Genomic DNA, 13510 nt, shown 5'->3' with positions numbered 1-13510 from the left:
CAATCTTTGGCAGGAGAACCAGGGGCCAGTTGAAGGTGGTTCCAAATGGAAGTTTGCAGGAAGGGAAAGAACAAACCCAGATCATGCCACAAGACCAGGTCCTTGGAGGACAGTGGATGAGCTGTGGTCAGGAGAGGCAGGTGGAGAAGTGTCCCTGGGTGGGGGGGGGGGAGAAGGGGGACAAGAGCTGTGTGACTTTAGAGGTCTGCATGTGGAATCTGTCCAGTTCCACCCCTGTTTCCTAAACACCTCCTGAATGCGAGGCTCTGTTCCAGAACCAGAAATAGAACACAGAACCAAACTCGGCCCTCACCTTGGGTTCTCTGGGACTAGAGAGGAGGCAGACAGTAGACATGTAATCACGGGGTCATTTGGAGACACTCATGGCATGGGGAGGGCGGGGGCGGGGGGTATCCCTGGGACTCTGAAGAGCATTGAGCCAGGACTGGATCAAACACTCAGGCCCTAAAGCAGAGAGGACAGCAGCTGGCTAGTATCAAGGCCTCACAGAGCCTCGTGTATTTCCTCTGGAGCAACCACTGGGTGAGCCCTGTCTGGGCGCCCACCAAGCAAACCTGAAATGTCAGCAGAAGCAGAGAACACCCATCTCATGGGCATCCCTGAAATCTAACAAAAGAGAACTTTACTTGAACATTGCAATGGAAGGGCTTGTTTTGAGGAAAAAAACAAAAAGGCCTAAAGGAATTAGAGAGTATCCATCTACCTGTTTACAAAGTGCTGGACTTCATTCAGCGTAGCTGAAATATTTCACGTTGTGGGTCTGTTTCCTGGTGACCCCTTCCTGAGTCTATTAAAATGCATCCAAGTTACATGGCATCCCTTTGGATCTCGAGTATCTCTGCCTTCAAAATGAACACTGAATAAGCCTCATTTTTCCCAATTAATTTTATGCCACACATACACTGGTTTCAATAAGGACCATGTTCAAGAGGTATTTTGCAACTGAAAATGGATTTCTTTTAAAGATTTTATTTATTTATTTGAGAGAGAGCAAGAGAGAGAGAGTGAGAAACAGCATGAGAGGGGAGAGGGTCAGAGGGGAAAGCAGGCTTCCCGCTGAGCAAGGAGCCTGTTGTGGGACTTGATCCCAAACTCCGGGATCATCACCTGAACCAAAGGCAGTCACTGAACCAACTGAGCCACCCAGGTGCCCCTGGAAATGGATTTTAAAGGAAGTCTCACCCTGTGCAGATGAGCTGAGGGCTGCTCTGTGCTGTGGGGAGAGGAGAATAGTGGGCCCCCAGGGAGGGAAGGCGAATCAGCTGTCAGGGGATCTGTTCTAAGTCTCTGGAAAATGAGAAATGGGATAGCTGAGGTGGGGGTCAAGTATGAGTGCTGTCAAGTGACTGCCTGAAACAGGCATTAGTAAGGAATGAATAAATAAATAAACAAGGGAAGCACAGACAGGTCAGTGGTTTAAAGAACATACACAAGGTCATGTGATAGAAAGTGAAGGAGTAGGCAGGGAAGACATCTTGGAGGACGTGACATTTCCACGGGCATTTGCAGGATAAAAGGGGCCAGCCAGGGAGTGAAAGGAAGAGTATTCTTGGCAGGAGGAATAGTGAGTGCAAAGGCCCTGTGGAGAAGGAAAGAGCTTCTGGCATGTGCAAACGAAGGGAGGCCAGTGTGGTGAAACACAGAGGGGGCACAGACAATTGGACGAAGCAAAAGAACTGGGTTTTACAGAGAAAGGGCACCTTTTGTTTTTTCTTCTCAAGTATGTTGGGAAGCAGCTGGAGAGCTTGAAACAGAAGAATGACATGATCAAGTAGCCTTGCAGACACCAGTTCAGAGCTGCCATTCAGGTGGCCTGGCGAGTAGCAGTGCAGAGGGCAGAAGCCAACAATTCAGGAAATATTTTGGACGTGGGGTTCTGAGGGATGTGAGGCGAGGGTCAAGGAGTGCTCCTGACTGATTTCCAGATTTGGAGCTTGACCGGGCAGGGAGTGGTACAGTTGACTGAGGTAGCAAAGCTCAGGGAGCATGAAGCCGGGAAGTAGGAATTCCAGATTCCGCTCCAACGTGCATTTAGTCGCCACGTGGAGAAACCATGTTGACCATGGGTATAAGCCCCTGCGCTGGGGAGAAGTGTGGGGTGGAGGTGTCGGCTGGTGTTTACAGCAGGATGATGAGATGACGTCATCTAGGTAAAAAGAGAAGAGGGTCCCATATTTGGAGTTTCACCTGAGGAAATGGAGGAGGCAGAAGGAAGGAGAAGGTAGGGGGATGACAGGAGGAAAAGCAGCCGTGCGGCCTCTCAGAAGTTGGGGGAAGAGCATGTTGCATGCAGGAGGACAGGTGGTCAACCTTCAGATGCTGCAGGGAAGTTGAACAGGGTGGCTGAGAACCATCCCTGGGCACGTGCACATGGAGGTGGCTGGTGCCCTGGACCAGTGTGTCAGAGGATGGATGGCTGTGGATGTTAGACTCAAGGAATTTGCCAAGTGAGTGGGAGGTGCTGCAGGGCAGTGCGCACGATGCTTTGAGAAGGTTTGCTGAGAGAGGAGCCGAGAAATGTGGTGGAGAGTGGAGAGATTTGGAGCCCCTGACTTCTCTTAGTAGCAGCAAGAGCACTTTTATACCAGATACGCGCACACACACAGTTTGCATAGTGATTCTGAACCGATGTGCGGGACTGAAATACCGTGACAGGTGGACCCAGCCTCCCCTCCTACAACTGTCTCACTGCTTTCCAGCACTTTGGGGTTATAAACACCGCTGCAACAAAACCCCTGTGTGCGGCCTTTTTAAATTTGACCACATATTTCCCCAAGGGTCAATTTTTAGACACAGAACTTGAGAAGAAAACAGGAAGGGAAGGCATAACCTAGAATTTCTTCACAGACCATTCTCCAGTAACCTTTTCTCGAAACCAGAATTACTCCCTCAATTCTACAGCTAAAAGGGGAGCTTAAAAATTAAATTCCTTGGTTTTTGAAACTGGAAGTTACTAAAATGAAAAAAATAGAAGTATTCAAATTATCCGAAGTTCAAGGTACATTCCAGTGGGTTTATTTTCTACTTTCTCTTGACCATTTTCCACTTGTCCATTCTTATCCTACTTGCTGGCACCTCCCTGCCCAAGCATCCTTTCTCCCTCCTTCCCTCCCTCTCCCTCCCTCCCCCTCACTCTCTTTCTCCCTCCCTCTCCCTCTCTTTCTCCCTTCCTGTCTCCCTCTCTCTCTCCCTCCCTCTCTCTCTCTCTCTCTCTCCCTCCCTTCCTGTCTCCCTCTCTCCCTCCCTCCCTCTCCCCCCTCTCTCCCTCCCTCCCTCTTCCTCCCACCTCTCCCTCCCTTCCTCTCCCTTCCTCTCCAAACCTCCTCCTTCTCTCCCTCCCTCCCCCTCCCTCTCTTTCCTCCCCCTCCTTTTCTTTCTCCCTCCCCCTCCATCTTCCTCCCTCTCCCTCACTTTCTCCCTTCCTATCTCCCTCTCTCCCTCCCTCTTCCCCCTCCCTTCACCTCTCAATCTCCTCCTTCCCTCCTCTCCCTCCCCCCTCCCCCTCCCTCTCTCTCTGTGCCTTGCTCCTCCTATCCAGCAATCTCTGGGTCACCCCTGTGAATTCCTCTAGTTTGCCCTTTGTAAATATATATGAATAGTTTTACTGAACGATTAAACTGTGGATGGATTCATAAATACAGGCTTATAATCAGCAATATTATGGTAGACTTGTGCTCTCGCAGAACTTTTGGGTGAGTGAATAATGGAAGGGAAGGAGCATTTTCCTTTTAGGTAGAAAAGGAAAATAAAGCCCCTTGAAAGCTGTGTCTACAGACCAGGAAACACTTGTAACCAGTCTGCACATGTGCCTTGTCCTCGCCCTGCTTGCCAGGTGTAGCTGCCCTTCACGTGGCGTGGATGTTTAGCGATCAGCTGGTGTGTTGCACATCTGCCTGTGGTGACTTTCTGTAACTAGCCATTCTTGGTTTTACCCAGGTGGGAGTCTTTAGTCCTCGTGCTGATGTATCTCATCTATATCGTCATCATGAAGTAAGTAAAATGTTTTCTCGGTTTTCTTTCCCAAAACTCTTTCCTACATTGAGAATGATGGGATGATGTGGAAAGAGGAATGGGGGCAGGGCAGGTAGTGGGCTGGCTTTCAGTGCTGCCGATCACAGACTCCTGGGTTCCCTCAGCAACCTGCTGTGCAGCACTGTAAGTTCTGATTCGAAGCAACAGCAAAGACCCTTCGAAACCTCATGTGATAACAGAATCAAAGCTTTACGTGTTTAATTGGAGAAATCTCTCAAACCTTTGTACCCTCTTTAATACCTGGCAACCAAGTTTTGGGCTGTTTTCACTCTCTTTCATAACAGTAAAGGAGGTAAAATTCACTAAGTCATGCTTCTATATAGGGTGACAAAGATGGGACCAGAGCTAATTAAGAGATGACTAAAACCATGGATCGAATACCTGCAGACTTGCATTATTCATAACATATTCATCACCTACCATTGTGTAACAAATGAGCCTGAAATGTAGTGTCTTAAAACTACAAGCATGTGTTATCTCGTTACAGCTTCTGAGTCAGGCATCCAGGAGCACATAACCAGAGAGTTCTAGCTCGGGGTCTTCCTTGAGATCGTAGTTAAGAGGTTGCCAGGGTGGCTGTCATCTACTTAACTGGGGCTGCAAAATGACCCACTTGTGCTGTTGCCGAGCTGATGCTGGCTGTTGGCTGGAGCCCTCAGTTCCTCAGCATGTGGGCCTCTCCTTAGGGCTGGTTGAGTGTCTCCACAGCACGGGAGCAAGTGAGTCAAGAGAGAGAGCAAGAAGGACCCCCAGTGCCTTTTCTAATCTGGTCTCACAAGTCACATGCTGTCACTTCTGCCATATTCTGTTAATTAGAAGTAAGTCTAGCCCACACTCGAGGGATCTGCTTCACCATTTGAAGGGAGGAGTGTCAAAGAATTTGTGGACATATTTGAAAACCACCACTTCATAGGTTCTTTCCCCCGCCCCTAGAGTCTGGGAGGCTTACTGTTTGTATCAAGAATTTTATTAGCTGGTATTTCCCATACTCTAAGGCAAAAAGTAAGCACCATGGCTGTGAACCTGCTGGTTCATCTTTTTGCCAAGTACCATTGAGATGAGGAGCTCATAAATAACGTAGAGCCATTCCGTGCTGCAGCGGCTGGACCCCATGGGAGCTGTTTCTTTCATTCCAAATTAACCCGTACTTTCCCCAGCATTTGTGACTACCTTCTCAGGGGGCAAGAAAGTACCACACAGTCAGAAATTGCCAGTTAGACACATCAGGTAGCAGCCTGGAATTTGACATGTCAAATTGTCTTTGCTGTTAATGACAAAAAATAATTCTGGCCACTAGTGTCCGAGAGACCTTTTTTGAGAAATCAGCATGGCCATCGGCAAACATTGCACCAACAGTAAAGGTAGGAACTGGTTCAGCTGATGTCCACTGTGGGCTGTAAGCAGTCTGTGGCCAGTCCACTCAATATGGCATCCAGCCTTCACCTCAGGAGCTGTCCAGTGGTCAGTGTGGACTTGTTACTGGAAGAGGGTATTTCTAGAGTATCCTGGTGTGGGGTTACCATGGGATGACTGATGAAGAAATCAGGTGCTTTTACCACTACTCAACTTCCATTTAAAAATACCAATTGATGGGCTCCCATGAAAACCAGAGTTGGCCCAAAGGCCTTCCAGAGTTTCTAGACTCCTAAGGAAAAGTCTTTGAAGGCATCTTGCTCCTCCTTCTCTCAAATAGCAAAACCATTAGGAAATCAGTGCCACTATAGGAAGGTCTCAATAATACATACATCTTCTTTCAGTGTGTTTTAAATTTGATTATTTCACCTTTTTTTTTTTTGTAATATGTTGAGGCCCTAAGTTTGAGGTCCCCAAAAGTCAGGAGTCCTTTTCTTCCCCTTTGAAAGGGTGAATCGGTCAATTATTCCAGAAGAATTGACTGAGTGCTCTATACTCAACACTGGTCTTTGGTTTTGAATCCGAATGCACATGTCCCATAGTGCATTCACTGGGGGCTTCACAGAATAAGGAGGGCTTACACCAGAGTTGGTCCAAAGGGAAGGAAGGTTGAGGAATTTTGCTAGTATGCATCTTGTGACCACTGCACCCCTCTACCAAGCCATCATAAAGCCCATGAGTTGCTGGCAGGGCATGTGGATATTAAGATAACACGGTGAATAATTTCTCTCCTCTCCCCCAAACTGTGCCCAGTGTGAAAGCTAATGAGGTGTGTTTCTGCTGATGCCTCAACTTTCCCAGCCTTCCAGCTGTTCAAACCAGCAGGATACAAATAAAACAGGGAATGGCAGCTACTGTGCTCACAGAATTTTCTGCATAAATTCTGGTCCTAAGTTCTAAATTGAAATCTCTGCTCTTTAGCCATCCCTGTCCACAATCAGAGGCTTTAATCATGGGGTTTTATAAAATCTGATTTATAAAATTGCATGCTTCACAATAAAATAGCTTCAGGGTGCAAGCACAAAATTTAAAACATTCAATTAAAAATATAAAACTGAGTAGCAGCAGTTAAAACCCGCATATTTTAGAGTCGTCAGCTGCCTCCTGGGTGGATGACTTTAAACATTCTGTCTGAAGGTCAAAAAGCAATTTCAGTTTGGCCAAGTAGATAGAAATCTTAAGGGAACATGCATGAGGCTTACCTGGCCTTGGTGAGGATTGATTTCTGTACGTCTGGGTCCCTTCTTTGGGAGTTAGTCCCCAGGTTAGGCAGTGTAGTCTGGTGGTTGAGATCAAGAGTTGCACGTTCAGCCCTGCCTGGTCACACCTCACAGTCTGCCACTTGCCAGCAGTAAGACCTTGGGCCCAGTTATTCTGCCATTTTGAATCTCTGCTTCCTCTCTTAAAAACAGGGTTCCTAACGCCTCCTACCACAAAGGTTGTAAGCATGAAATGGGACAGCATAGTTAAGTTACTAACCAGTATCTGATTTCAAGAAAGGTCTCATAATAAGACTAGACATAGTGTTATTACCTTGTTATCCAAATCCAAATAAATGTGTAACACACGGTTGTACTTTCAAGGCAAAGCTTCATGCAAGTCGATATTTCTGTGGGGAAATGGATTTTGAGTCAAGATGACAGAAATTCTGCCTCTCCCCCATAGCTCTATCAGTAAGGCAAGACATTCTTCTTCAGTCTAGAAAGTGGGGAGACTTTTTCATTAAGAAGATTTGAATATTTACAAAAGCCAGCAGAATGGTATGACAGCCCCCCACGCTCATCATCAGCCTGACAGCCAGAAGCCCACACCCCTATCCATTTCTTTCCCTCCATGTGGTGTGAAGCCCCAGAGAGCATGCCAATTCATCTATAAAAACCTCAGGATATACCTCTAAAAGGACACCTTTCACATAACCACCACATGATTATCGCACCCAAGATTAATGCTATTTCTTCAATATAATTAAATATCAAATTGGTGTTCAAATTTTCAATGATCTCATGAATGCCATCTTTTACAGCTTTCTTTTAATCTCCTAAATATTTTTAAAATCAGAATCCAAATAAATCCCACTCATTATCATTGGTTGCTCCAACTTTTAATCTATGAATCCCCCGTCTGGTTTTCTTTTTCCTTGCAATTTATTCTTTGATGAAGTTGGATTATTAGCTACACAGTTTCCTGCAGTTTAGAAATTGTTGATTACATCCTGTGCTGTGGTGCGGCCTGTTCCTTTGACCTCCATATTTCCTGTATGCCAGCCATCAGTCCAGTTCAGGGTAGACTGTGTCCCAAGTGGTGGTGAGTTCTGCCACCAACAGGCACATTAATGTCTCTTGTCTCTCGGTCTGTGATGTTGGCAGTCATCAATGCACAAGATCTGGCTCCATTATTTCTTTAGGGTTGCAAAATAGTGATGTTCTGGTTCCGTTCTCCCTCTCGGTATTAAGCCTGAGAGTGCCCCAGACTGCCCCAGGACTGGCCTGCCCACTTCCCTTCTCACAGAAATCACCATCACTTTTGACTACTTTTCTGTTCTCCCTCATGCCATGGAGGATGAACTGTAAGCTCCCAGGGAGTACAGGAAGGGGCTGTCCAACCACAGAAGGTCCCTCCATCTGTACCATGATGGCCCACCCACCCAGAGCTGCTCTGACTGAAGAACAGGCATTGGTTACAGTAAAGAAGACTCCAGAGAGTCTGTAGCAGTAAAGGGGATGTGGAAGAGAAGCCTGTGGGGGGAAACGCAGCTTGAGTGGCCTACCAGCTGGCCATTTAGAGCTGCCATGACTGGCTGCGGTTCCTCTGGGAGGCCAGAGATCAAGCTGGGGAACACCTCAATGGGTTATGCCATGGCCAATAAGGCACCGAGGTCTTTAGGTGTTCGAGTGGTGCAAAAGACAGCAGTGGCTTCCAAAGCCCTGGAAACTCTACCTGGCTGACTTTCCCCAAGAGTTTTCTAGGATTCCTCTTTGGGAGTCTTCCAGTATTAAAGATAAAGGGACCAGAACATTTAGCTGCCAAAAACATGCTAGGAATTTATATAGGCTTCTTCCCTTCCAACACACATGTAAGAAGGGCTACACAATGTTTTCACCCAGTTATTCTGGACAATCATAGCCCAGAATTGTTTCCTAAAGCCAATAGCCCACTGGACCTGGAATTATGGCCCAGCATGTACAGAGATTCACAGGACCCCAACCTATGATCTTAAAAAACCAAACACAGAGACCTAGAGTGCCAGCCAGCCTGTAGCCTGCAGACCATGATGCACTGTGACACCTGCTCCTTCCCCCGCCCAGCAGACCCCTAACAGCAAAGGTCCTGGAGCCATGACCTTGCCCATCCTGCTGAGTCTCATCATGGCCCTTCCATGCATGGACTGCGGGCAAGGGAACTCAATCCCGGGATGCCGCCACTGACCTTGAGAAGTTGCAAAGAAAGCAGTGTGTCTCTATTTACTTATGTGATGTTGGTTTTATTTTCACTTACCATATATCCTGAAATCGGAAAAGAGGACAGATTGCATTTTTCTATAGGGACATGGAAGACAGAATAATAATAATGATAACTTGAGGCACGGGGTCCCTCACAATGCACCTAGACTGAGAGCTGCAGGGCACACACAGCTGATGGGCTCCTTCTGCTTGTTACTTTGTTCAGATATAACGCTTGCATCCATCAGTGCTTCGAAAGGAGGACAAAAGGTGCTGGAAACATGGTCAACGGCTTGGCCAACAATGCTGAAATTGACGACAGCAGCAACTGCGACGCAACTGTGGTGCTACTCAAGAAAGGTACCTATGGACAACCTGGGTCCCTGGAGGGAGCACTGGGAGGCTGCCTGGCTGCCCACTGTCCAGGCCACCCCTGGGGTGCCACGGCTGGCCTGGCGGGAGGTTGCCTGCACCAGAGGAGACCAAGGGAGAGAAGCTTCCAGGCCTCCCTGCCTCCCTTTGGCTACATCCTGGGGCAGTCATACCTGGTGATGAGCCACCTGGGAAAGCTTCGTGGAAGTTCTTGGCAAAACATTTGCTGGCAGTGACATGGGGGATTTAGGACAGGATGTTAAAGGAGACAAGAGCAGGGGTCTTGAGGTATTGACTCTGCCATATTTTGACTGTGTTACCATGAAGCAAATTAATGGAACCTCTGTGAGCTCAATTTTCTCTTCTGCAAAATGGGGATAATTATTGTAATGAGTAAAGGAGGTAAAGTATGTAAAATACCCCATTAATGATAGTTGCTGTTAGTATATTATTATATCCACATTCATTTTCAGGCTACATTACTTCCGTTTCCAAGCTGCAGAATAACATAGAAAATTACCACCTCCCTTTTTTTTTCAAAGTAGTTCTTATATTCAATAGATTCTCATTAAGCAGTTGATACACTAAGAGAACTAAGATAGTGCTCCCTAACAAAGAATATTCTTTCTCAGAGGAACACAGAAAATTATCATTTACTTTGCCTTAGAATGTGTTTGGTTTTTCAATTGCTTTTAACCTTCTCTAAAAATGTGTGGGTTTATTTCTTCTTGGTCTCATATGGTTGCTTTGCAAGAAAAACACAAAAGAAATTTGAAAATCTATAGGTTATTCAAATCTGAGTTTGAAATCTGAGGTAATTATTAGAATGTGAAAATCGATTATTTGATACATTTTTCTAAGTATGTTTAACAAAAAACTTGAGTATTCAGTGCCATCCCATATAAGGATTTCCTTGAATCTCTTCTCTTTTGGATAGTTTATAACCATAAAAGGAATACTCTTAGGGAACCAAAAAGAGCTACCTCATATTACTCAGTGTTTCCAGAGATCATTTCATGGTTTAGTGGCTTGGAAAACAGGGGTGACCACCAGGAGAGCGTGTGGCCAGGTACCTGTGAGCTGTGTGCTCATATCACATTTTTGTAGAGAGGGGCCTTAGACCTTATTCATCAGGCCTTCCAGCAAATGTTGTGTAATAATTTGGGCCACTCTGGACCTTGGGCCTCTGTCATGTGGCCAGTTCACCTACCTGCCCCTTTGTCAGCCTTACTCATAGGCTGGGCTGCAGCAATGTGCGCTTTTCCCCACTAAGCCCTCCACTTGGCACTAGTCATTTCTGCAGCTTTTAACAGCTCAGAACTTTGAACGTTGTTGACATTTGAAAGGCATAAAGGGTTACTAAAATTATTGGGGTCTTTCCTGTGCCCCAGGTCTGAGTGGTGGGAAAAAAACCCTTTGAGGACACAGAGGAATTCTCTTAGGTTATCACTCTTTCTTACCATGCCAGTGAATGATGCTTATATTGTTTCAAGTCATTTCAAAAGAGCTATCAATGAGCTTCATGGAAAGAAGAGTTCGACTCTTCTCCATATTTTGTGCACTACAACCCTCCTTGGGTGGGTGGATGGATGGATGGATGGATGGATGGATAAATGAGTAAACAGGAAAGTGGGAGAGAGAGGTGAGGGAGGAACGGAGAGAAGACTAAATAAATATCTCTTTTCTGCTCCTAACCTCAATGTTATCCTTATTTTGTGTTTTTTATTTCCCTAGCCAATTTCCACCGCAAAGCGTCAGTGATTATGGTAGACGAGCTGCTGTCAGCCTACCCTCACCAGCTTTCTTTCTCTGAGGCTGGACTTCGAATTATGATCACCAGCCACTTTCCCCCCAAGACCCGACTCTCCATGGCCAGTCGCATGTTGATCAATGAGGTATCTGGGAAAGCACACTCCATTGCCACTGGACAGTGATGGGAGACTTTGGGAAGGGGAGAAAGTTTCTTGGTCTGAGAGTAGAAATACCAAGCTCAACATGTAACACAATAATATCCCTCAGCTATTTCCCAGCATCTTTGTTCATGGGGCCAGCTGTGCATCCTGGTTCTTGCTCTTCCCTCCATGTGTTGGAAGACATGATCAGGCTCCCAGTTATATAGAAAAACTCTCCTGTCCCCTTCTACCTACCTTTTTCTTCTCATCTTCCATTTGGGTGAAGCCCTCTGATGTGAACTTGCACAGAAGTACTTGCTAAATCAAGGTTGCCTTACCTTTAAAGTAATGCAGTCTCTGACGTGAATTTTCCTGTGTATCCCTTTTTCTGGAGTGGCAGCCTTATTGATACACTAGTCCAGACACATTTGTGTGGCTTTCTCACCTATGGTCCAAGGGATTCCTACAGTCTGGAGAAGAAAGATAATACTGCAGTGCACAGGGAATCAAGAACGCTGGTAGAAAAGAAGGGTGCCTCTGAGACATAGGAAATTTCCTCTAAAGGGATTTGCAAGCTCCAGTGGGTCATAAAAGGTTAATCCTTCCTCCTGGAAGGATGTTGTCTGAGTTGCTTATTACTTTGAGGAATCCCTTAAGACTTCTCTGCAGAATCTCCTGGAAGAATCATTTTTGTCAGCTGCCTGAAAAAGATCCCGGTGTTCTGGGTGTAAGGATCTAGAGTCCCCCTGACTGTGGTAAGAATGTGCCTTTCTCTTTCCAGAGACAAAGACTGATAAACAGTAGGGCCTATGCCAATGGAGAATCCGAGGTGGCCATCAAAATCCCAATTAAGCACACCGTGGAGAATGGGACAGGGCCCAGCAGTGCCCCAGACAGAGGCGTGAATGGGACTCGGAGGGATGATGTTGTGGCCGAGGCTGGTAACGAGACAGAGAATGAGAATGAGGACAATGAGAACAACGAGAATGACGAAGAGGAAGAGGAGGATGAGGATGATGACGAAGGACCGTACACGCCATTCGACCTCCCCTGTAAGAGGTCCTATGTCTAGGCTGGGGTTGGGAGCTATTTTGAGGCCACTGAGTAGATGCCCTTGACTTTGGTGATCTTTTTGACATTCAATTCAAAGAACTATCTCTATATGAACATAGAAGTATTTATATTAACTTCTACAGTGGGCAAGACTCTGTTTTAGAGGGTCCAGAGATGAACAAGATGGGAACACACGATCACTGGTTGAAATGTGGGTTCTTTGACCAAATGTATAATTTGTTGGCACTTTGTGAAGGAAGACCCTTAGCTTAGCTTAGCTGTTCTGTGGGACCTTTTGGTGCTAAGGAGGAAATGCACTTGACACATGTTGGGAAGGCAGCTTGGTGCTCAAGGGAAGAGACACTTCACCCATCTTCACCCATCCCATTACATTTGGCCAGAGGAGCTGTCCTGCCAAGGCCACCCTAGGGGGAAACATGCAGACTTCCCAGTTGGCCTTTGTTTTCCTGCTCACTTCTTGCCCTTTACCCCCCACACCCCATTCAGTTTTCTCCTCTCCTATAACTTGCTTGTTTCCAGGACAGACACCACAGGAGATAGACCTGGGCAAAAAGCTTCCTGGCCCCAGCTAAGTCTCACACAGTGAGGCTGGCCAAGGCCATCTCCCTGGTATCTTGAAGGGGAAGCACAGGCATATATAGTTTTCAGGACCCCAGCCACCAAAGCAGCGTCCTCCCCTGACTGCTACCCAACAATGACTTGGCCATTGCAGAGACCTTGTCCCCTGACCCCACCCATTAGTGGAATGGGTAGACCAAGTCCAAAGCCTTCTGCCTATTTGCTAGACCTTCCAGAAGTTTCCGGCTGCTTTAGGAAAGCACCCTGGTCAAGTGTGAGAGGCTTAATTAATAAGTGTGTGACTTCTCAAGGATGTTTAAAATTACAGGAGACCTGTGAGTTCTGGGGAAGTATTACTTGACCCACTTGAAAGGTCATTTAATGATAGGATGTGGGTGTGGAGTGCCAGAGTTCTGTGTTAATTTCAGATGTAAGGCCTTTCTGTGTTCCAGGGGATAGCAAGTAAAACTAGGATCAGAACTGCTCCTGTGTCCCCTCAGGGCCCCTCAGATCTCAACCTCATCAAGTGCTTCCCAAAACTAACTAGAGAATATCCACTCAGATCCTATACCCCAAAGTCCCAAACCACCCAGCCAGAGTTAAATCATTACTTGTTAGAAGCTTATCTGGATAGAAAAAAAGCATGCTGGCTCTTTATCCATTTTGCCATCTTTGACTCTATTTCTTGGCAACCTTCTTCCCTATCAA

The 13510-nt window shown here is 46.4% G+C and overlaps 1 protein-coding gene across 2 annotated transcripts in view; it reads left to right on the top strand.

Moving 5' to 3' along the window:
- Nucleotides 1-13510, top strand: part of SLC24A3 (solute carrier family 24 member 3) — a 495689-nt gene that overhangs the window by 441711 nt on the left and 40468 nt on the right. For both annotated transcript variants that reach the window (XM_045885360.3, XM_064572768.1), the window contains exons 9-12: nucleotides 3958-4011; nucleotides 9133-9266; nucleotides 11013-11173; nucleotides 11952-12222. In XM_045885360.3, coding sequence (XP_045741316.2) covers nucleotides 3958-4011; nucleotides 9133-9266; nucleotides 11013-11173; nucleotides 11952-12222 — 620 coding nt within the window. The remainder of the gene's footprint in view (nucleotides 1-3957; nucleotides 4012-9132; nucleotides 9267-11012; nucleotides 11174-11951; nucleotides 12223-13510) is intronic.

This window comes from Mirounga angustirostris, unplaced genomic scaffold, assembly GCF_029215605.1.
Source record: "Mirounga angustirostris isolate CCGP_5_RB_7025 unplaced genomic scaffold, mMirAng1.0.hap1 SCAF_10, whole genome shotgun sequence".
NCBI classification, from domain to species: domain Eukaryota; kingdom Metazoa; phylum Chordata; class Mammalia; order Carnivora; family Phocidae; genus Mirounga; species Mirounga angustirostris.
This window is presented reverse-complemented; position numbering and strand designations above follow the sequence as displayed.